At 51.1% G+C, this 20,717-nt stretch overlaps 9 protein-coding genes across 9 annotated transcripts; 5 read left to right on the top strand and 4 right to left on the bottom strand.

The window, feature by feature from the left end:
- Positions 1-600: 600 nt before the first annotated feature.
- BO94DRAFT_544062 (uncharacterized protein) lies at positions 601-1,243 on the top strand (the record flags this gene model as incomplete). Its single annotated transcript, XM_025613162.1, has 2 exons — positions 601-702; positions 758-1,243. The coding sequence occupies 2 exons, from the start codon at positions 601-603 to the stop codon at positions 1,241-1,243; spliced, it is 588 nt and encodes a 195-aa protein (XP_025469772.1).
- On the bottom strand, positions 835-3,584 carry BO94DRAFT_532824 (uncharacterized protein). Its single transcript, XM_025611201.1, has one exon. The coding sequence runs from the start codon at positions 3,366-3,368 to the stop codon at positions 1,296-1,298; it is 2,073 nt and encodes a 690-aa protein (XP_025469771.1). The 5' UTR covers positions 3,369-3,584; the 3' UTR covers positions 835-1,295.
- A 527-nt stretch (positions 3,585-4,111) lies between these two features.
- On the top strand, positions 4,112-5,097 carry BO94DRAFT_532821 (uncharacterized protein). The gene is made up of 4 exons (XM_025611200.1): positions 4,112-4,353; positions 4,399-4,417; positions 4,483-4,842; positions 4,892-5,097. The coding sequence occupies exons 1-4, from the start codon at positions 4,133-4,135 to the stop codon at positions 5,000-5,002; spliced, it is 711 nt and encodes a 236-aa protein (XP_025469770.1). The 5' UTR covers positions 4,112-4,132; the 3' UTR covers positions 5,003-5,097.
- A 1,895-nt stretch (positions 5,098-6,992) lies between these two features.
- On the top strand, positions 6,993-8,237 carry BO94DRAFT_487481 (SDR family oxidoreductase). The gene is made up of 4 exons (XM_025609036.1): positions 6,993-7,516; positions 7,564-7,671; positions 7,728-7,884; positions 7,936-8,237. Exons 1-4 carry the CDS (start codon positions 7,209-7,211, stop codon positions 8,119-8,121), a joined length of 759 nt encoding a protein of 252 aa, XP_025469769.1. The 5' UTR covers positions 6,993-7,208; the 3' UTR covers positions 8,122-8,237.
- Positions 8,238-9,475: 1,238 nt separating this feature from the next.
- Positions 9,476-11,445, top strand: BO94DRAFT_622217 (putative MFS drug transporter). The gene is made up of 5 exons (XM_025617054.1): positions 9,476-9,665; positions 9,813-10,596; positions 10,659-10,706; positions 10,763-10,901; positions 10,956-11,445. The coding sequence occupies exons 1-5, from the start codon at positions 9,525-9,527 to the stop codon at positions 11,326-11,328; spliced, it is 1,485 nt and encodes a 494-aa protein (XP_025469768.1). The 5' UTR covers positions 9,476-9,524; the 3' UTR covers positions 11,329-11,445.
- A 709-nt stretch (positions 11,446-12,154) lies between these two features.
- BO94DRAFT_544056 (uncharacterized protein) lies at positions 12,155-12,984 on the bottom strand (the record flags this gene model as incomplete). The annotated part of the gene is made up of 2 exons (XM_025613161.1): positions 12,155-12,511; positions 12,577-12,984. The coding sequence occupies 2 exons, from the start codon at positions 12,982-12,984 to the stop codon at positions 12,155-12,157; spliced, it is 765 nt and encodes a 254-aa protein (XP_025469767.1).
- An 838-nt stretch (positions 12,985-13,822) lies between these two features.
- BO94DRAFT_532817 (cytochrome P450) lies at positions 13,823-16,042 on the bottom strand. The gene is made up of 6 exons (XM_025611199.1): positions 15,935-16,042; positions 15,552-15,870; positions 15,098-15,497; positions 14,948-15,044; positions 14,231-14,881; positions 13,823-14,167 (listed from the first exon to the last, which is right to left on the bottom strand). The coding sequence occupies exons 2-6, from the start codon at positions 15,708-15,710 to the stop codon at positions 13,996-13,998; spliced, it is 1,479 nt and encodes a 492-aa protein (XP_025469766.1). The 5' UTR covers positions 15,711-15,870; positions 15,935-16,042; the 3' UTR covers positions 13,823-13,995.
- A 386-nt stretch (positions 16,043-16,428) lies between these two features.
- BO94DRAFT_358235 (uncharacterized protein) lies at positions 16,429-17,915 on the bottom strand. The gene is made up of 5 exons (XM_025607154.1): positions 17,660-17,915; positions 17,562-17,598; positions 17,425-17,501; positions 16,975-17,357; positions 16,429-16,906 (listed from the first exon to the last, which is right to left on the bottom strand). Exons 1-5 carry the CDS (start codon positions 17,903-17,905, stop codon positions 16,471-16,473), a joined length of 1,179 nt encoding a protein of 392 aa, XP_025469765.1. The 5' UTR covers positions 17,906-17,915; the 3' UTR covers positions 16,429-16,470.
- An 887-nt stretch (positions 17,916-18,802) lies between these two features.
- BO94DRAFT_532815 (sulfotransferase family protein) lies at positions 18,803-19,897 on the top strand. Its single transcript, XM_025611198.1, has one exon. The coding sequence runs from the start codon at positions 19,012-19,014 to the stop codon at positions 19,726-19,728; it is 717 nt and encodes a 238-aa protein (XP_025469764.1). The 5' UTR covers positions 18,803-19,011; the 3' UTR covers positions 19,729-19,897.
- The last annotated feature ends 820 nt before the right edge of the window (positions 19,898-20,717 follow it).

The following is a 20,717-nucleotide window of genomic DNA, read 5'->3' as shown; positions in this document are numbered from 1 at the left end:
GTCTTGCCTGTTGGTGATTTCCGGTGGCAGATGCCCTGCTGGGTGTGGTGCGTTTCTCGAGCCGGGTTTAGATCCATCATGTGTCTAATGTCACAATGAAGAGGTAAGCATCATGGTAGGAGACATGCAGGGGATGGCATGTGCTTGGCAAGGGGACAAAGATCGCATTGGCAGATCGGGGTGCCTCGACAGGACCCTCAAGCGGGCCGAGGAGCTTGGCAGAAGACCCTGCAAGTCGGCACACACGAATGGGGCCAAATGAGCAGGGATTGGGGCCAAATGACCGAATGGTGCTGCCTGGATGAATGGGAAAAGGCCATTGGACACACGGATGCACCGCCCCCACGGAAGGCGGAAGGCGGAAGACGGAACAGCGTGGACATCACAAGGCTCAGTGGCTGGCCTACCAGTAGACCCTGATGCACCGCCCCAATGGCAGCCTTATCGCGTCCATCCTCCGCCCCAACTTCTTCCACCTCGCCTTTTCTCTAGCCAACCCATCCACCCAACCCAGTCAAACAATAACACAGACACATCGTTAGCCTAAAAAGTTCCTTCCCAGAACAAACACCAAAGCAATCTCCCTCACAGACATACCCAATGACCTCCCCCGAAACCCTCCGCTCCATCCTCTGCGCAGAGACATGGGATTGGAATGACGGCACAAGTTCAATCACCTTTCACGAGAATGGCACAGGCAAAGTGAGAACCTCCTTTATCCCCGTATCTTATACCGTCACTAATCTCCGCCACGCAGCTATTTTGTACTACCGAAGTCAATCTCTGGATAGAAGCAGAGATTGACTGGAAACCGCATAATCCCGACTGTCTCGACCAGGTGGTAACTCTAGACAACAAAAGCTGGAAATCCAAGCTAGTCAGCGAATTCAGCATCGAAATCACGCTGACAACGCGCCTCCCACACGAGATCACAAATAGAAAAATATTCAATGAGGGGTGGCTCAACGACGAGGCATTCAGGCCAAAGACGTACAATATTAGACTCGAGCAAGGCAGATTCAGGAATCAATTCGACATCATGCATAACGTACGCGATGGTTCACAATATGCCCTGCGACTGGTCTTTGATCCGTCGCCGTTTCCACTGGACGAGGAATGGAATGACAGGAGTAATGGCCCTCATGTGATGAAGTTTTGGGAGTGGACGGAGTTCAATGCTAGGAGGTATGAAGAGAAAGAATTGGGGTTGTGGGACAAACTAATGGTTTGGTACGAGGGGTGATTTGGTATGAATTAATGTTTTTGCGAGGAGTTTGATCGGATATTGGCCGCGCCTAATTATACTCAATGCCCGTTCCATCCATGTACAGTCCCGGGTCCCAGCCCTTGCCTCCGAAAATATGGTCATGACCAATGGTGCTCGTGCCTAGAAAGGCTTGCGATTCCCCCCGACCGGAGAAACGTGGGCCTCCGGATATTGACGGCGCTGAGTACATGGTCGACAGACTAGTATCCCAGTCCGTGGAGAGAGTGGGGACAGAAGCAGCTGATGCATATCCACTGCTCTCCGCATAACTGCTAGGAATATCCTCGGTCCCGCTTGGCCTGTCAAGGCACACAGGATCATCGGAGCCCCAGCCCGGGGAGTGAAGTCTCCGTAATTCACGACTATAAATCGTTCTTGCCATATCGTTAGTCTCCAGAGGAGGCAGCTGGAGACCTCCATTAAGAGCGAAGGGCGGTTGCATGCCCAGGTTGTCCAGCTGGATGGATTCAGAGTCGGGGACGGTCTCGATGCCATTATCTCGCTTGAGAATGCTTAGCCAAACGGGATTATCCGCACAAGTCTGATTCCATGGGTCGTCGCAGCCGTAAATGACGACGCGAGCATGGTCCTGCAACATCAAATCAGTGGGGACGACACCGACTGCCGCTTGCTGCTTGATATAGGCCGTGAGTTCTTGTTGCAGACGACGCCAGGAGTTGGCATCCTCTTGGTCTCGAAGAGCAGGTTCATTAATCTCCGTACTGTGTTCAAGATCGTTGGTTGCATCAGCCGTAAAAGGGTTCATGGTCAGTCGTTCCTGCCCAATCAGGTAGGGAGGCATGGAGTTCGCTACTCGACTTTCCACGGCCGGCTCGAATCCCCAGTCGCCTTGCCATTGACGCATGTCCGCGCCACCCTTGAAATGCCCAGCGAGATGAGATATACGTTCATCCCAGGTGGTGAAGTTGACGTTGCAAAATCCACATCGAGACTTGATCTCCTGTAGAGTGCTCTTCCAACTTTCCATAAACTTGTCGAACCGGACATCATGTATGTATCGCAAATGCTGGTTGAGATGATCTTTCCGGTAAAAGGTCCGTTCCTGCGGATGCTTGTCCTGGCACGACATGTAATTGTGTGACTCGAGATGATCCTTATCCGGATGAGGGGCTCGACAGAAGACGCAGACCATCTTCCCATTAAACGGGACGACCCCTCCCAATGGTGAACAACTCCACGTTTCGAGAGGAAGGTGCAAGGATTTCTCATGCCGCTGCCAATCATACTTGGTAGCAAAGGTGTCGGTACAGAATGTGCATTGAAACATACGAGACCCTCGATTTTTATGTTGAACAAAAGCGTTGGCAAAACGGGCGGGTTTCCGACGGCGTTGGCGACGTTGGTGTCTTCGGCCTGAGCCGGTGCCCGAAGAGGAATTATGGGAGAATGCAGATGTACAGGAAGAGCGATTCGAAGCAGATAATCTCTCCGTGTCAAAACTGCTAAGTGATGGCGCGGGAAAGACGCCCGACATGTCACAGCTGGACTCATGGTCAGGTTCATTTTCTGAAGGTAGGCTCGGCCAACTCGCATGACGGCGCATGATGGGACAGGGTTCTCGGGGGCGTTCTGATATAGCTCGGATAATGTTGATGGTTGCAGCGGGTTCGTGTTCAGGAGGTGAGTGTTGCCAACGCTCAAGGGGCGTCATCAGCGAGACACTGTGCTGGCCGGGGATATTGATGGCTCCTGGAGGACTGGGACTAGGGCTGCGTGGTGGAGCGGAGCGGCCCTTGGCTCGGCGCCGGGCATTAGCAAACCACGTCCGGATTTGTGTCGATTTCAATCCAGTCTGCAGCCTCAGGTGGTCCATTTCCTCCTCCGTTGGATAAGGGTGCTCATTGTGTTGACGGAGCCAGCCTTTGAGAATGCGAACGGTCTCCCGTGAAAAGCGAGTACTGCTCATTGTATGCCTTGCTTCGAGACTCGGTATATCCGAGTCTGATGGGCCCCCAATCGCTGTTTTTGTGGCATCTCCAGGATGCGATTGGTCATTGACTTCGCGGCCAGAAGTCCTCTTCTTTTCACGACCCCGCGGGGTAAGCCCGGAAGAGGCTTCGTCAAAGTCAAAGTACTCCATTAGTTGGACTCGGCGTAAAACTAGTCAATGGTCGGGATAGAAATCACTTCGGAATATATCGGAAGTGGCGGGAGCCGGTCCGAAGCCGGAGATCAGACCAGAGACCGAAAGGAACCCTTTGATTTTCATGTAAAGAAGGGCGTCCTTCAAGGGAGGGTAAAAAGGACCAGGGACACTGGATAGGAACAGGCAGTATTGGAATTCCGACCAGAGGAATGACATGAGACGCCCACGCCTTAAGGACGACAAGGCCCCTGGCTTTTCCCACTTTTCCCCGCTCAAAAGTTTATTGTTAAGTTTTTACGTAAGACTGCACCATACACAGCCACTAAAGCCACACTAGATCGGGTCAGCCACAGCTTACAGATCACCTGACAGATATACCGCCTGCCTCTTTGACAAGGGCTTGTTCATTTCTCTGGCATTAGTCTCACGACTTTGATAAAAAGGTTCTGCCTAAGGCCAAAGTGGCCCACGTGAGGCCCTTTCGTAGGATAGGATATGGCAAGGCAAATATGGCACTTGTTCGCTAGAAAATGGCCCGACTTCCGACCGAAGTCGAGCCTTTGGGGATAATATTCAACCTGGCGTGGCCAAAACCTGGCTACATGTCGTTGTTAAGGCGTCGCAAATGAGTGGATCCTCCGCCTGCCAACCACCCCAAGCCCCACAGCTATGCAAAGCATCTATATAAGCCCTCCATCATCGACCTGATACCACAAACCATATCTTATCCTAAACAACCATCGCAAAGTGCAGAAGACATGGACGAAAAATCTCGTCAAGTTCGCCACCAGCTCTTTCAGTTCTATCTGAAAGAGTGCCGGCCCCCGACCGTCATGGAATTGGCCACCCTCTGCAGTCTGAGCACGACAGAGATCCAACACAATCTCGACCAACTGGAGGATCTTCATCACATTGCCCAATACAAGCATGATGGACGCTCTCCGACCCCAATCGCCATGGCCCATCCATTTTCCCATCTGTAAGTGCCCGATCGCCACAGACGTCCCTTGCTGACAAGATGAAGCCCAACGACCTTTGTAGTGGTACGTCTCCTCAATCCCCAGTACTTTAGAAATTCCACTCACAACCCTATTAACGTCATATACAGACCCAAGGTCCCCGACGCTGGTGGGCCAACTGCATCTGGTGTGCCCTCGGACTAGCCGCGATGCTATCACCCCTCGAAACCACCATCATGACTCGATCAGGCTCCATCGGCCAGGAACTACAACTCACTATCAAGAACGATAACATGACCTGCACCGGTCACAAAGATGAACAACTAAATCCGCATGATTGCCACGCTCACTTCTCTATCCCGCCTGGCAAGTGGTGGAAGGATGTGCGGTTCGCGTGTGGTACTATTCAGATATTCGCAACTAAGGAAGAGGCTTTGGAGTGGCCTCGGAAATATGGGTTTTATTCTGGGGAGATCATGACGCTGGAGACACTGTGGGCCTTGTCTAAGGTAGGTGCTGTGGGTGCGTTGATGTTGGGCTGTTGGCTGATCTGGGTAGGCGTGGTATCATGATAAGCATACGTATGAGTATGGCAGGAAGACGGAGGAGGAGGTGGAAGGGTTGTTTAATGAGTTAGGGATGACTTCGGAGTTTTGGAAGACGAGATAGGAGGTTTGGTGCGGTGTAGACATTCCAAGCATTTCATGACTTACCAAGTCGAATAAAAACCATAGTAGCTAGGTGCTAGCTTGTGCTTGTATGTCACCAAATATGCGGGCTGAAGAGCCCGTGATACATATATAAGAGGTAATTCATGAAAAGAGAGTAGGCAATTACCATTACTTGGACCTAAAGCTTCATCATCTGCACCCGTATGAAGTAGTCAAGCAATTGAAGGACACCAGAACCAACGAAACCCCTGTATTGAAGCATACCAAAAGTCTGGCGTCAGCTCGACGCCTCGAAACCAATGCAGGCATCAGTTGCCCGCTGGCCGCTATAGCCAGCCATTCTTGCTGTTTTCCAGCGGCCTCAAATCTCTCTCATCGCGCAGCGGTCATCAAGGACGGACTTCCCGTCAGGTGCCAGCACCGTCTGTAGGACCTTACTAATAGAAGGGGTAAGTGAAAACCTGGCCAATCCGCAGGTCATACATTCCCAATGAACGTAAGCACTAAGTCGGTCTAAACTGAAGACCCCTGTTTCTTTTCAGGCCAACACCCACAACCCTGAATCCTCTCTCGGTTCCATGACGCCGCCTACTTCACCCTGAAGTGACAGCTCTCTCGGAATAATCGGTTAACCCGGCAATGAGGCCACTCCTCACGAATCTGCGGATCGGGGTTGGCGTCGAAGCAGTGGGGGTTTCAGTGAGAGAAATTAGACATGTTTCTGTTGGCCAAGGAAGAAGTGCGTCTGCTCCCGCATCATTAGTGTTTGGACGAGTGCCTTGATCATGGACAAAGCCCTGAGCTTGGTCACGCCCCATTAGTACTTATTGATAACCGATCGACTGAACAGTGAATTGCTTAGCGCTTCTTGATGATCCTGACATTCGGACCTTGCTGGCGAATGGGGCCGATGTGCGTTTCTGTCTGCAGAGACTATGTGCTGGTCTGTGGGAGGAATCCATTAATTTGGACCTGTTCGAGTGCCTGCCGGAGTCGACTGATATCAACGCCCCCGATGCAGATGGTTGTCTTGCAATGCACTATCTCGTCAAGCATCTGGATCAGACCAATGCGGCGCAGAGGGAACACGCCCCTGCATGAGGTCATGAAAGGCACATTGAGCCGAAGGCTGGATGAGAACGGAATTCCGGATCCAGCTCAGCCCCGAGATGCCCCAGTCAGAGCACGGGAGGGTGGATGAAAGTCTTGGTGGACGCAGGAGGCTCGATGGATTGGCCAAACGCAAATGGACAGACCCCAACCCAGCTCCTGGATGAGCTTACAAAACTCTGGAGCGAAGGAGGCAGGAAGAGGAAGCCAGACGTCGATGCCCAGGACGAGGGCGAGGACGAGGGCGAGGCCACACATAGCGCGGTTTTGAAGTAGCAGCGATGGCCTGACTGATGGAATAATGTGAAATATAACAGTACCTTTGCGTCTAACAACTGAAACGAAGATAGAAAGAGACACAATCGATAATTAGAGATATTACTAATAAAGTGGTTCCTGACTATAATCTGACCGTACCGCGCGCGAAGTACCGTGGCGGTCAGATTATCGTTGAACAATGCATTAACAGCCTAGTCCATATATCAGGAACCATCGTAGGTTCGCTTCTAGAATGAATCGACTGCCGCAAGTCAATTGAAAAAGGCCAGGCACTGGGTAGCTTCGATTGTTCGAGATTGAGATGCTCAAGGTGAGAGGCGGGAGAGATAGGCGTGGATCAGGAGTTAAAACAGACCCACAAGTGTTAAATTCCAATAGAAAATGACCTTACAGACTTTAGAATAAAGAAAGAAGTATGAGGGATAGCTTAGATTCGGTCTCGGTCAACTCAATGGCTCGATTTGTAAGACGCAGCCTGACAAATCCAGGGTTCGGCACTAACCGAATAGCCCCAATGACGTCTACGAATCAAACCACAATGCGTCTATTCAAACTTCTTGAGCCCCATCAACTATTCTTTTCTCGTAGAAACGCTGCGATGATCGAACCTGCAGCCTGATTTCAAAGCATCACGGCGTTAACAAAGTCCGTCCGATAGGAACTGTTGGACAGGCACCGATCTCAAGACTTCCACATCTACCAGGACATTTGTTGTCGACATATAAAGGTCTTCAGCTTCCCGGGGATATCATCAGCAACCCACAGTCTATTTCATTCTCCTTCCAGTAAAACCTTGTGACTCTCCCTTAAACAGCATGGCCTCCTACCTCATCACCGGCACCTCCCGCGGCATCGGCCTCGCCATGGCCCGCACCCTAGCCTCCAAGCCCGCCAGTGAAGTATCAGTCATTTTCGCAGCGGCGCGCACACAAACAGAGGAATTGAAGCGGCTAGTCGCAGAATCATCCGGTCGCGTCAAGTCCGTTCCGATAGATGTCGAAAATAAGGCCAGTGTACGGACCGCAGCAGCGACCGTCGAGGAAGCACTAGCGGGCAGGGGACTCGATGTGCTTCTCAATGGCGTGGGGATTATGCCTGCTACACCCAATGGGATCGAGACAATGTAAAAAGACCTTCTCTTGCAGATTGCATTCAGCTAACACAAGCCAGGGACGACCTGGATTCCGTCTTTCACACCAACGTCATCAGCGCCCATTTGGTAACGAGTGCATTCTTGCCTCTGTTGAAGAATGGCATCCAAAAGAAAGTCATTAATATGTCAGTCTGCGTCTTTCTCTGGGCCCAGGTAATTGCTAATCTGCTAACAATACCAGCTCAACAACCCTTGGCTCCATCACCATGGCACCCCGATTCGCCCTCTTCCCTGTGCCAGCCTACAAGGTCAGCAAGGCGGCACTCAACATGCTCACGGTCCAATACGCCCAGTCTTTTGTGGACCAGGGGTTCACATTCCTGACTATCTCGCCGGGTGTATGTCCCCATAATTTCTTGATAATTTTGATGAAGCTGACCATGCAACAGTGGGTGAAGACCGGGCTGGGTGGAGACAGAGCCGATTTGACCACCGAGCAGAGTGTGCAGGGTATCTTGGATATCATCCTCCCCGCGACAAAGGAAGATAATGGTAAATTCTTTAACATTCGGGTGCCCGGGTGGGAGAAGGCTGAGGGGTTGAATCAGTATGATGGGGCTGAGGTACCGTGGTAGATGAAGAGGATGGAATGGTAGGGAGCATGACTGCTGTTCTCTCAGCATGAGGGGCCTTAACTAAATAGATCGGTGATAAGAAAAAGACATTGATAATGGATTTCTTGATAGCCACCATCAACACATGTTGCAAGTCTCATAGGAACAGAGGGAAAAAGAAACGGCGAAGAGAGACAACATGGGAAGATAAAACATAGAAGAGCCTTGCTGCCCCAATTGGCCTAGTCGTGGCTCAATCCTGCATTAGTGCTGAGCGTATTGACAACTATCTGGACCTTAGGTAACCCACCGCAATACCACTCGCTTATTGCTACCCATTCCTAACACATGAGTTGGGTCAGGCATAGTCATAAAAGCACAAATACGAGAATATGCGGCCACGGTAAAAAGGCGGTGGGCTGGAATGCGCAGAAGAATGAGGAGCCACGAACTGCAGGCAAGAATAAGCAAGGGGTGACAGCTGAAGGATTCAATACGTACACGAGGACCGGCCCGCGAAATGGAACTGTCAGATTGACCCACAAAATGGTTCATCTGGCTGGGGAGATGCCTTTTTGACGGAGTGGTCTAAGCGGCCGACGAGCCATGATCATACGCACAATCCTTTCCCGCGTGCATGTGAGTAATTTTGATGTGCATACCTGGTATATATATCTTTCTCCCCAATTTCTGATCAAATAGTGCATGCTTGGTTGTTGGGCCCCCCGAGGTAGTTTCTTTGAGATACATGACGACCTGGCTGGTTGCATTAGGGCTAATGCCCCCGGGACCCAGCCCTTATCAGATCCGCCGTCCATACTTCTTTCTCCGATCGAGATTGTCCGCGGAGAAAGTTGGACGGCAACCACCGGAATAACATCCGGAAGACCCGGTCACTTAATCTATGATGGATGGGTATCTGAAGAGCCTCTAGCCTAATTGGGAGTTAGAGTCCAATGGATCATTCAGAATGGAGGAGATTCTCCGCCCTGCCCTGCCCACCACCAGAGTCAGGCTGCGAGCCAGAGATATCCATATCAGTTTCAGTTTCCTCGCAAGTTATGACGAGCAAAACCAACATAAGGCAACCGTGCTGGGAACGCCGAGATTATACTCTGCTCCCGGGCCCCCAGAGGCACAATTCGGACTCGGGACCGGCGCAACCCACAAAAGTGGGTCACGGATTAGGGCGTGTTGCTTGTACTGTGTCAGGCGCAGGGCGTGTCTTCGGCCCGTCCCACAACAGTCCCTCAGAGCATCGGTGAGTGGTGGATTGCCCCTTGTGTAGCCGAAGCTAACCCAGGCCCTCTCGGACTTCTCTCCGACCTGCCCTGGAAGATCTGCACTTTTTTTTCCTTCATCTTTCCCGCCACTCCTCTTGGCCAGTGGTGGCATTAGGATCAGAAAGAGGACCACTAGCTCATATGGAGGACGAAAACATCCCCAAAATGGAGGGCGCAGTGCCCGAGGTCGCAGATGAGGCCGGCTCAACTGTTTCTTCCTCTTCGGGCAGTATCACGGTCTTTGGGGATCATGATCCGACGAACCCGGTCAACTTTTCACGGGTAGGTATGGCACTTTCTTTTCATGTACAATTCTCATACAATAAGAGACGCGACGAACATGCATCCTGGCATCGGTCGCATCAACCGCGACACTGAAAATTTGCCTGAATTGTGCAGTACTGACTGATCCCGCGGATGGAAACACAGTGGCGCAAATTCCATGTCATCGCCGTCGGCATCCTCTTCACCTTTAACAGCACATTCGGTTCCTCAATTGCATCGGGCGCCCAGACCGAAATAAAAGCCTACTTCAATGTCACCTCCGAACCGATGCTAGTCCTGTTGACATCGCTATACATGGTCGGCTTCACCGTAGGACCGCTAGTTTTCGGCCCACTTAGCGAGCATCTGGGCCGACGAACGGTCCTTCGGGGCACCTACATCGGTTACACAGCCTTCACCCTAGGCTGTGCACTGGCACCCACATTCCCCGGCCTGCTTGTCTTCCGCCTGCTGAGCGGACTTAATGCCGCAGCCCCGAATGCCATCACGGGCGGTCTCTATGCCGATGTCTTCAACCATCCCGATCAACGCGGCAAAGCCATGTCCATCTTCATGGCTATGACTGTCCTAGGCCCCGAGCTGGGGCCCGTCATTTCCAACTACGTATCCGAAGTCTCTTGGCGCTGGGCCTTCTGGGTGGCCTTGATTGTCGCTGGGGCTGGAATGCCCGTCATATTCTTGATGCCCGAAACCTACGCCCCCGTTCTTCTGCAGAAAAAAGCACTCAAGAATCGTGGTCTAACGCGCATCACCACAATTGAGAAAGTCTCGCTACAGAAGGCGAAGCGTGCTGAGCTGCTGCGTGTGTTCAGTCGGCCGTTTATGATGCTCCTTCGTGAGCCTATCCTTCTTTTCTCCTCTCTGTATATGGCTTTGATTTATGCCCTACTGTACCTGTTCTTCCAGGCGTATCCGATTGTATTCCGACGTAGGTCTTGATTTCGATGAATGCTCGTTATCCGATGGCTCACCTGCTTCTTTTACCCCCAGAATTCTACGGTCTCTCCGTCGGCCTATCCGGTTTGGCATTCGTACCCAGTAAGTGACATTTCTCCCGACACGCCCAGGCCCTCTATACTAAGATATCCACCCAGTGATAATCGGCTCCTTTCTCGCCTTCTCCATCTTCCTAGCCTACAGCTCCTTCCACAGCAAAGCCATAGCAGCCAAAAAGTCCTGGGCAATGCAAGAAGAATACCGTCGATTACCACTCGCCGCCGTGGGCGCTCCCCTGTAAGCCACACCCCCCTCCTCCGTCAACCATTCTCACCAACATCACCACCACAGAATCACAATCGGCCTCTTCTGGCTCGCCTGGATGCCCAAACACGGCATCTCCCCCATCGCAGCCATGATCGCCGGAATCTGGTTCGGTACCGGCTACCTGCTTATCTTCATCGCCATGCTAAACTACCTCACCGACGCATACAAAAGCAATTCAGCGTCTGCCCAAGCCGCCGCCAGTACGATGCGATCCGCCGCTGCCGTGGGCTTGCCGTTAGCTGCGACGCCCATGTACGATCATCTGGGTATACATTGGGCGAGCTCGTTGCTGGGGTTCGTGTCGCTAGCGTTGGCGATGATCCCGTTTGCGTTCATTAAATGGGGTGGGTTGATGCGCGCGCGGAGTCCGTTTTGTGCGACTATGGCGGGGACGTAATCTTGGAAGGAAGGGATGGGGGAGATAAGTCTATGAATTGGTGCTGGTTTGAGGGTTTGGGTTTAAGATATGCTGTTCGCCTCTGATACTATATAGAATAGTTCCAGCTACGGCTACTTCAATGTGTAAGCATCTCACGACTTATTTAGTTGATTAACGACCATAGCTAGGTGTTAGACATTTCTTGCATGTCAAGAGATGAAGAACAACTCCTCATATAGCTCGTCGTAGGAGGATGAGCAACATTGAGAAATAATAAAAGATTCGACACGAAGGCCAGATAATTTCCGGCACGATTTGAAAATCTTCTCGCCGTCGACACAGTAGTAACTTATTAGAATAAGACACCTTCAGATCACTAACCCCGAGTACCTTCGATGTCACAGCAGAGCCGTATTGACAAGTTAAAACGTTTGTTGACTTTCTCAGTGAAATTCACGCAGCCCTCGCAAATCACGGCGCTGACCAACATAACCGCGGTAGTCAAGGATATCCGTGGTCGGAACCTCACTAGATCAAGGCGACGTCGTTGTTTCACATAGCGTTTTCCCAGACTGTTGATTCGAGCTTTCAGGCTGGGAAGCTGTTGGCTTTCAGGGCTCAATTCCAGCTGTTCTAATCTGGTTTTCACGGAACTGAGCTCAGCCTATAGCGAACTGATTTTGTCTTCATTTTTGTGGTGTCCGTAGTATGTATGTTCAGCGGCGAATAACTCTCTCTTTAGGCGTTCGTCCTCTTCTCTGAAAAAGCATAGATCTATGCCGTTGCAAGTCCTGTAACGGATCCTATCATACTCGTCATACACCTCCTCGTATTTCTCATCCAATTACATATCCGGCTCCACGTCGCGGGGCAGAAACACATGGCGATCAAGGAAATAGGCAATCAGTTGCTTCTCTGCATGGCAGGCATTGTATCTTCCCGGTTGACTGCCATCATAGTGTTCGATGGGAGGGAGTTCGTGGCCGATAACGCTGGCGATATAAAAAACCTCCTTCGTCCATTGCTGACCACTGATTAGTGCATCTGGAGACGGCCCCGAACCATGTGTCCATCCACTCATAGCTGCAACAGTGGGGTATTTGCCGCCTCTTTCTAATCTGGCCACGTTGTTTGTTGGTACGGTCATCGGGTAATCTGCATTAGGCCCCGGAAAGAATATGTGATCATTTAAGGGTGATTGCTGGAAAGTGTATCAGTAGGGGGTCTATCGACGCAGTTGCCAACAGCAAGAGACAGTCTGTTTACCTGGAACGGCTCCCCATCATCCCCGACCTTCATTTTCACCATGTCATGGGAATCCTCGTTAATCCTCGGACCATGCTCCGCTCGATCACCTCCATTATGAGCTCCGATATTGACACTCGCTGCAAAGTCATCCGCCAGGGTATCCACTCCAACGACTCCAGTATAACCCAGAGCAAAGGTACTGACAAACCTTGCTCGCTCCTTGTCGATTTCATATGCAGCAGACCCATCGTCACTGATCGGGAAGCAGCAGACATATTCCTGTTGGTTCTCGCAATGTTGGATTCGAGTTTTAGGACCGTCCCAGTTTATGTCATGGCGGTGGATATCTTTGCAGTGTGGACAGAGGACGTCGAAGTTTCTGGAGTTCCACCATAGGATGTCTGCTTTGGAAAGACTGGACGACATGTTGGAGGGGGCTCAGGCTGTTGTACGACTTTATTGAACGAGAGGGAGGGGCAAGAAGGTGCAAGAGGGCGCAGTGACATGTATGTGATGATATTCTTGGGTCACGTGGAAATCATGACATATGGTATGACGAGCAACTTACGGATTATAAACCTGGAATAACTGGCAAAGACGATCACTGCCTGGGAAAGAAGACCCCGGCCACAAAGTTCGGTTCTGTTATTGACGATTCCCGTTCAGTAACCTCTCTACGGAGCGTAGGGTATCCCGATAATAGACGATGTAAGCACTGCTCATACGTATGATTGCATACCACGATTAGTTTCCCCTCGAGAGAAGCAAAATTCTCTGCACCAAATGTTGCACTGCCGCCGGCTGGTTTAGATATTACCGAAAACGAGCCCGGAGAATGATCTCGAATGGTAGACATAGGAGTGTCACTGAAATGCATCTTACAGAGGGTTTCCCGGATTGGGTGAAAGACCTCCGCAATTAGAACATTAGGTTAGAAGAGATGGAGCAATCCAGGGGAAGAGATATGGATCCTGCGATCGAAGACTTGGACATAACCATCATTGTCAAATGCATACTAAAAAAGATTCGAGAACGCCTCAATCAAGTCGCGGATGCCAGATAGTCAATCAACCCACCACAAGGTTTACGAAATGCTGGATCGGTAAGTAGTGTCATATGAAGGAAATGTAGTCCCAAGTAATAGATTCGTAGATTATGGCGAGTTACATATACACAGTCCACTATGTTCTTACCCCTACATCAACTCTATTTCTGAATGTTCAACGGATTTTGCTCATTCATCAAAGGGATATATGATCATCGACGCTAGGATAATTCTGCATAAAATGTATTGAAGTACCATCGTAATTATTCGTTTTCCCGTACATAAATAGATCATGAAAATTGTCTGCTAGAAGCCGAAATGCAGTCGAAAAGAATGCCCGAAAAAAAGATATAGCTTAACTTGCACAGGTAAGCGAATTCCAGTTCTTCCTTCTACGCCGTCCCTCGTGGTGTGAGTACTACTTTGGTGGACTCGTACGGCATGCTGAACGCTTCATACATCCAATGACTGCGCATCTTTGGGTCGTCCAGCCGGATATCGTACCGTAGGAGGAGGTTAATCAAGGCCAGTTTCAACACGAAGGTGGCGTGAAAGCGACCGGGGCTAGAAATCAAGAGTGAGTCGTGGTCTTGCTGGAAGGCATAATATAAAAGAAGAAAGGCATACCATGCCAGTGACCCATATCCCCAAATCAAATAGTGCTCGGATACATCGGAGTACTGATGCGTAGAATCGTTATGATTCCCGTCCACGAAGCGACGACCATCAAAAGCCTCCGGGTCTGGGTACGTGGCTGCATTGTGAGATGCATCGTAAGAGGACACGCAGACGGTAGCTCCGGCTGGGACATGGGGTGATCTGTCAGAGAAGGTGTAGTCCTGCAGGGCCTTGCGACGGATATTCAGTTTATCCAATGATACCAAGCGCGCAGTTTCCCGCATGAAGCTATCCAGGAGAGGTAGTTGGTCCAACCGGTGGTAGTCAAGGGGCTGGGTTGTCTTCGCCGCGCGGATCTCCTCTCGTAAGATGTCCTGCCACTCTGGGTTTTCACAGAGTCGGTAGAGGAATATGTATAGATTGACCCATGGCTGGTGCGAGGCTGCTAAGAGAAGGCCCATTAGGGCTTGGATGAGGGTCTCGGGGGTCCAGTAGTCGCGGGTGGGATGGGTTTCTTTGGTGAAGATGTCTAAGAGGGTGAGCTCTTTTAAACCGGCCGGCTCGGACCAATTCTTCGTTTCGCTGTCGATGACGGGAATAAGGCGCCTTAGAATTAGCTTCATGGCTGCGTCGTGGCGGGTTACGATGGAGTGGATGAGCCTGTTTGCCTGCTGTCAGTGACTTGTTTATGCGGGGAGATGTAACAAGATGGGAAGCATAACATACGGGGACATAACACGCGGCATCAGTTGGAAGAGCGCCATACATCTGACGGTCTGCTGTGGGTGATCATATACAGCCTTGCTGAAGGCAGGATCGGACACTGATGATGAGGTTAATCCACATGCGACGAGTCGGACATAAGGGGAGTCATACTCAGCTCCTCCCCAAAGAAAATCACGCCCATCATCCGCGAAGCCATGACACGACATGTCTGTGCGAGCGGCAAACACAAGGAGCCATCTGGTTCTACCCGGACCGGCGATAGCTCGTTGTCCAGGAAGCGCTCCAACCGATTTTGGATATACGGGTGCAACTTGGCCAGCTGGGCAGGGCCGCGTACATTTAGGATCAGCGAATAGAGCCGCGATCGCGTTCGCATGGTTTTGATCTCATACTGATGAGCGACCTTGATCGTGTGTTTGAAGCTGAACATATCGGCGTAGACGGCACGCTGCGAGAGCACCGGTGCCTCGCTCAGCTCTGTCATCTTTTTCTTCGTGGGTTCGACCAGGATGGGCTCTGGGGCCCAGGGACGGTAGAATTTGCCATTGTACTACTGAATTAGCCATGTGGAATCCTGATCGCATCATGCAGGGACATCACTCACAAAGTCGTCGAGGATTTGGTGGCACTTGGACAGTGTAACCATGGGGAGAGAGAGGAAGCTGGATCCTTTTGAAGACCTTATCGCGAAGTATATTTCGGAGAGACAGAGTATGAGGCTAGCGAGGCAAAAGAGCCACGAGGAGAGAGGTTCCCAATCCATGATGATGATGGTTGATAGCGCAGGTAGAGAGATGTAAACCCATCAACCGACTACTCGCCGGATTTATTGGTATTATTATAAAGCCAAGTCTCATCTCAGCCCATTCAGCCGCCGTCATACACCGACCAGCAGGTGTGTGTACCCCTCATCTGCCCCGGCACTGCCACCATGTTATTGCTGCTCTAATACGGTTTTGCAGGGGTTGCCCAGTTTCATCAATGTACCAAGTAAGTTAAGGTAGCCAAATCAGCCTTCAGTATTGAGCCATTGAAAGGCTAAATTGTGACGGAGCCTCTCCACCGCACTTTCCCAACCAAATCGGCGAAGCGCCGAATACTTGGACGGGAGGCTTGGCACGAGGCTTATCTCGTAAACAGCTCGGGGATGTGTGACTCTGTCACAGTAGTCAGCACTAATGTATAGACATGCGCTTGGCATCACGCAAAGGGTGCTTGGAAGGGTTAGGGCTGGAAAGTGACAGTCATCCCGACTCCCACAGATGTGCTCGTATCACCAATACTGGCGGCTGTTTGACTCAGAGTGAGAAAGCCCTCAGCAAGGCACAGCCTCGGGCTGAAAGGTCCCCTAGTCCAAGAACCCGTAGTTGTCGGTATTCGTGCGACTGGGGGCAAGGAACATCCTTGTCGATACAGGACTGTGCTAGCCGGTATCATTGAACTTTATCCACCGTTGCTACTGGAGGTGGCCATGGAGAAAAAGAGCTAGACATGTGTGTACTTGGATATGAGCCCTCCACCGATTAAACCCGATCCTCAGGAATCCTCAACCCAGCGTGAGAATGACTTTGGCTGGCGCCACCCTCGCTGACGTTGTCACCACCACCGTCGCCTCCTACCTCTTCCACGCGGTTGTATTGACCCTTACCCGGGGATGTGAAATCCTTCAATGGCCATCGGTCGGAAGTGTGGTTATCGAGTGGGTCGCCGTCTCGGTTGGCCGAGCGTTTGCGGTAAGAATGCTGGGAGGTGTGGGAGAAGCGTGAGAAGAAGCGTGATAACAGGGGCCCATGGTGACGGAAGAACAGCGCCATGGATGGCATGGAGCTGGCGGTGATCCCCACGCACATCTCCACGATCGCCATGATGAAGACCTTGAGCGAGTAGTAGCTGAAGTCGGTCTCGTGAGAGTTCAGCACCGTCTTGAAGTAAATGCTAAGAGAGGAAGCGACACAGGCGCTAAAATCGAGCCTTCATTAGGTCTGTCCAGTTATTGAAGGAGGCGAGGGAACAGGCATGCAACTTACATCAATCCTGTAGCAAACACAGCCATCACACCCAGCTTTTTGCTCATCTTCAGCTGTAGATTCCAAATGGGCGCCATTGGGAGTAGCAGAATATACAGGTCGAGGACAAGACTCCCCACCGCGATCGGAATGGAGATGTACAGTGAGTGGTTATACCGCGTCGACACGAACGAGGCCTGCCACGACTGGCCTGGCGCAGGACTGATATAGTAGAGACTGGCAATCAGAACGGCCAGATAGAAGCCCCAGTTTACGAAAAGCCCTAAGTATATGGCGTAACGCTGCCACCTAATCGTCCGGAACATGTCGAGGTAGAGAAGAAAAAAGGTGGTCTTCACGACCGGCCACACAATGGCCGTTTCCCAATTGGAGAAGTATGATATCTGAGGGGCTGCGGTCAGTTCTTCTGTCTCTTGCTTCCCCGTCTTGTCTATCTACCGTGCTTCTTACAATGATGAAAGAATCACTCAGGATATGGGCGACGGAAAGATTCCACATGTGCGTGCCGAATCTGGCCGTAACCACCGCTGTAGCCAAGAAGTCAGTAGATGGTAGACATGGCCTGCATCACCACGAGGTAAGCTTACCAAAGACGCCCGTGATAAAGTAGAACGTGGCTCCAATCTGACAAAGACTCGGATGAGTGAGGTATTCTCAAAAGAGCACAGGATACGGTTGGACGGACCGTTGATATGAGGCGGGACCAGTCGTCGGGGGCCCATCGCTTTCGGACTTTCAGTTTAACATAGAGACTCATGCTCACGGTGATGTACATGATGCCCAACACCAGACTGCCGACCACCAGGAACAAGTAACCCTCAGATGGAGGATCAATAAAGTTGGACTCCTGTCCTGGCGGAGGAGTGCCCGCTGGAACCTGGGCCAGCTCGGCTGGATCCAGCGAGAGCAAGGAACTCAGAGCGGAGGTCATTGGGATTGGATGAATAGATGTGAAGGTTCAAGGCCTGGAATTGCATGACATGCTATATCAATGCCCGCCCGCCGTGACACGGATGTTTGTCCCACCTGTCAGCCTGGTCATAGGCATGATGACTGTCGATCATCCCTGCGCTAACACTGCAGTCAACATTCGTCTTGCAGCAAACATTGCTTGCTGCAGGGAATGTGTGGTCGGTTCAAAAATCCGGTTGAAGTGTTTGTGGCACGGTGCTCGTATCGACCTGGCCAATGCGGGCTGCAATTGCGAGGCTTTTCCCTGGCCCGCATTAGCGCCCTCGGACACTTCTTCATTTTTCTTCAGCTGAGGGTTGGCGGCATTTCAGCCGTCCTGTTTGCCGACCTAGTTGGCTGTCGTTGTCAGATAAGGTCAGCGCTAAAGCTGTAAGTTTTAACTGTCTAGCAGCCTCTGCTGAAGATAAAATCTGATCTCATGATGCTGACCATCAGTGACGCCGGTAATGAGGCAGTTATCATTGCAGCGGGGACCCTGACTGCCAAATCACTAGGCTACCAAGTCGACAGGGTTGCACTCCGTACCACATCCTATGATCTCAATAAGGGTACAACACGTAAGCGATAATCGAAAGTGATTTCGCAACGCGTGGGGAGGCTGTGAGAGGGAACGAGCAATAGTGGGTGTTCCAACCCGGGCGGCAGTTACCTGCCAAATATGCCTAACTTCTAGGCAGTAAGCACTAGCCACCGAACAAGTCAAGACAATCCTGGACACTAGTAACGCAATTCATTGTGTAACCTTCGACTGTTTGATTGGTGGTTACACTCTGACTCATCAGGGGCTATTTAACCCAGAGTTGATGTCAACCTACAGGAGCTGATCGCTGTCCCTCCCCTATTCTCATCAACTCCATCATCCCCTGTCATGGCCACCCCGCAAGAACGACACCCGGAGTTATTCCGCCCCGTGAACAGCGAGTCTCCGCGGGGGAAACAGCGAAGCGTGCCGCTCGAATGCCTGTGTTTAGGGTTCAACCGGACGGGCACCGCGTGTAAGTACTTTCTCGGACCGTCCCTGCAGTTCCCCAACCCCCACTCTGATCAACCCCGCGCCAATCAGCCATGTGCAACGCCCTCGAAACCCTCGGCCTTCCCTGCTGGCACTCCACCCAATTCATGTCCAGTAAATTCGGCGATATTGAGATGTGGCAGGAAGCCGTTAATCGGAAATTCTTCAACGCCCCAGGGCCGAAGTACGGGCGGGCCGAATTCGACCAGCTGCTGCACGATTACGGGGCGGTTTCCTCCGACACCCCGGCGATTGCCTTCGCGGATGACCTGATTCAAGCCTATCCGGATGCTAAAGTGGTCCTCGTCGAGCGGGATATCGACTCGTGGTACGAGAGTTGGATGAATAGCGTGATCAAGAACACCTATAACCCTTTCGTCACCGTCGTTTACACCCTTGATCGGTGGTTTACCCACCCGTTGGGCCACGTACACAAGTCCACTTTTGACGGCTGGTTGGGGATCAAGGGCCCTGAGGATGCGAAACGAGTGAGTAAGGCGAAATATCGGGAACACTATGCGTTGGTGCGGAGGTTGACGCCACCGGATCGCCTGCTGGAGTTCAAGATGAGTGATGGGTGGGGACCTTTGTGCGAGTTTCTGGGGAAGCCGGTGCCCGAGGTGCCATTTCCACATCTGAATGAGAAGAAGTGGCTGGATGAGAAGGTGCAGATTGTGATGCACCGCGGGATGAGGAGGGTGGTCAAGAAGGTGGTGCTGTGGATTTTGGCGCCGCTGGTGCTAGCAGCAATGGTCTATAAAGCGCTTTAGGAGAGTTTTGTACTTGGCTACGAGCATACTTGCTTGTAATATGACCTAGTGACGCGATGAATAGTATCTAGATAAAGATGTTCGGGAAACCCCACCGAGATGTCAGGGATGATTCCATGATGTTAAGATGAGCCTAGAGTGAAGTAGACATGACTATTGAATATTCATCCTGCAATACCATGGAAGAGGTCCTAAGACGATTGGTGAACGTACAAACTCCCCTATCCCTCTCTCCTACCAACATACGGAATACTTCGATCTTGTTCTCTTCACTCTCCTGACTTCTCGAGAAAGGTCAGCTGGTATGCTACTAGCACTACAAACCCCGGCTTGGCGCGATAAGCAATCCCGATCATGCAAGGGAGGCGTTACAGACACACCGACAAGGCTAAACACGCACCTTAGGCCCTCCTCATCTACTATGATGAGAATAGCCTGATTTCAAGGAGAAACCCACTGCTTTTAATTCATTGATTCTAAAGCTATACAGCGCACCTCAGGCTACTTGATACAACATTGAGACCCCAAAGAAAGCCCTCAGTAAGCCCCTACACAGGTCTATTTATAAGACCTTAGACCCGGGATTTTTGTATTCAACTGAAAATCGCTTTATCATATAGGATCCTAGCGAGATAGTAGAAGTGGTGACTAAAGCAGTAGTTGGAACTTCTTCGGGGAGGCGCTACAACCTCACTTTTCGCTTCCTGAACCTGCAATTCAAATAGCCTGCTATGCAGAGAAGTCCTATCAATAAGTAAGTCCTCAAGGTACTGATTGAAATATCTCTTGCACGGCCTGGAGTATGATCTCAAAAATGGACTCATCTAGTAGCCTAAGGCATGGGTCATTAGAGCCTTAGATACAAATGTGAGGCCTTAGGCATAAGTGATCAAGCGGTGAACATTCTGCCAGCTAAATCAAGTAGGCATTCCCAACATGGTAGGCGGAGTAGGCGGAAGTATATGTAGCAGATTTAAATGATGTTTAAT

The sequence above is a fragment of the Aspergillus sclerotioniger genome (assembly GCF_003184525.1).
Source record: "Aspergillus sclerotioniger CBS 115572 chromosome Unknown BO94scaffold_7, whole genome shotgun sequence".
In the NCBI taxonomy this organism is placed as follows: domain Eukaryota; kingdom Fungi; phylum Ascomycota; class Eurotiomycetes; order Eurotiales; family Aspergillaceae; genus Aspergillus; species Aspergillus sclerotioniger.
Note: the sequence above shows the minus strand (reverse complement) of the source record. Positions and strands in the feature narration are given on the sequence as shown.

Coding starts and splice junctions, on each gene's coding strand:
- BO94DRAFT_532817 (XM_025611199.1), bottom strand. CDS start 15,710: ATGGATTGGGAACCTCTCTCCTCGTGGCTCTTTTGCCTCGCTAGCCTC. Junction 15,498..15,551: donor ACCAAATCCTCGACGACTTT/GTGAGTGATGTC, acceptor CTAATTCAGTAG/TACAATGGCAAATTCTACCG. Junction 15,045..15,097: donor TTTCTTTGGGGAGGAGCTGA/GTATGACTCCCC, acceptor CCTCATCATCAG/TGTCCGATCCTGCCTTCAGC.
- BO94DRAFT_487481 (XM_025609036.1), top strand. CDS start 7,209: ATGGCCTCCTACCTCATCACCGGCACCTCCCGCGGCATCGGCCTCGCC. Junction 7,517..7,563: donor CCCAATGGGATCGAGACAAT/GTAAAAAGACCT, acceptor AACACAAGCCAG/GGACGACCTGGATTCCGTCT. Junction 7,672..7,727: donor CAAAAGAAAGTCATTAATAT/GTCAGTCTGCGT, acceptor TAACAATACCAG/CTCAACAACCCTTGGCTCCA.
- BO94DRAFT_532821 (XM_025611200.1), top strand. CDS start 4,133: ATGGACGAAAAATCTCGTCAAGTTCGCCACCAGCTCTTTCAGTTCTAT. Junction 4,843..4,891: donor CACTGTGGGCCTTGTCTAAG/GTAGGTGCTGTG, acceptor TGATCTGGGTAG/GCGTGGTATCATGATAAGCA.
- BO94DRAFT_532824 (XM_025611201.1), bottom strand. CDS start 3,368: ATGGAGTACTTTGACTTTGACGAAGCCTCTTCCGGGCTTACCCCGCGG.
- BO94DRAFT_358235 (XM_025607154.1), bottom strand. CDS start 17,905: ATGACCTCCGCTCTGAGTTCCTTGCTCTCGCTGGATCCAGCCGAGCTG. Junction 17,599..17,659: donor GGTCCCGCCTCATATCAACG/GTCCGTCCAACC, acceptor AGTCTTTGTCAG/ATTGGAGCCACGTTCTACTT. Junction 17,358..17,424: donor TGAGTGATTCTTTCATCATT/GTAAGAAGCACG, acceptor GCAGCCCCTCAG/ATATCATACTTCTCCAATTG.
- BO94DRAFT_622217 (XM_025617054.1), top strand. CDS start 9,525: ATGGAGGACGAAAACATCCCCAAAATGGAGGGCGCAGTGCCCGAGGTC. Junction 9,666..9,812: donor ACCCGGTCAACTTTTCACGG/GTAGGTATGGCA, acceptor ATGGAAACACAG/TGGCGCAAATTCCATGTCAT. Junction 10,597..10,658: donor GTATCCGATTGTATTCCGAC/GTAGGTCTTGAT, acceptor TTTTACCCCCAG/AATTCTACGGTCTCTCCGTC.
- BO94DRAFT_532815 (XM_025611198.1), top strand. CDS start 19,012: ATGTGCAACGCCCTCGAAACCCTCGGCCTTCCCTGCTGGCACTCCACC.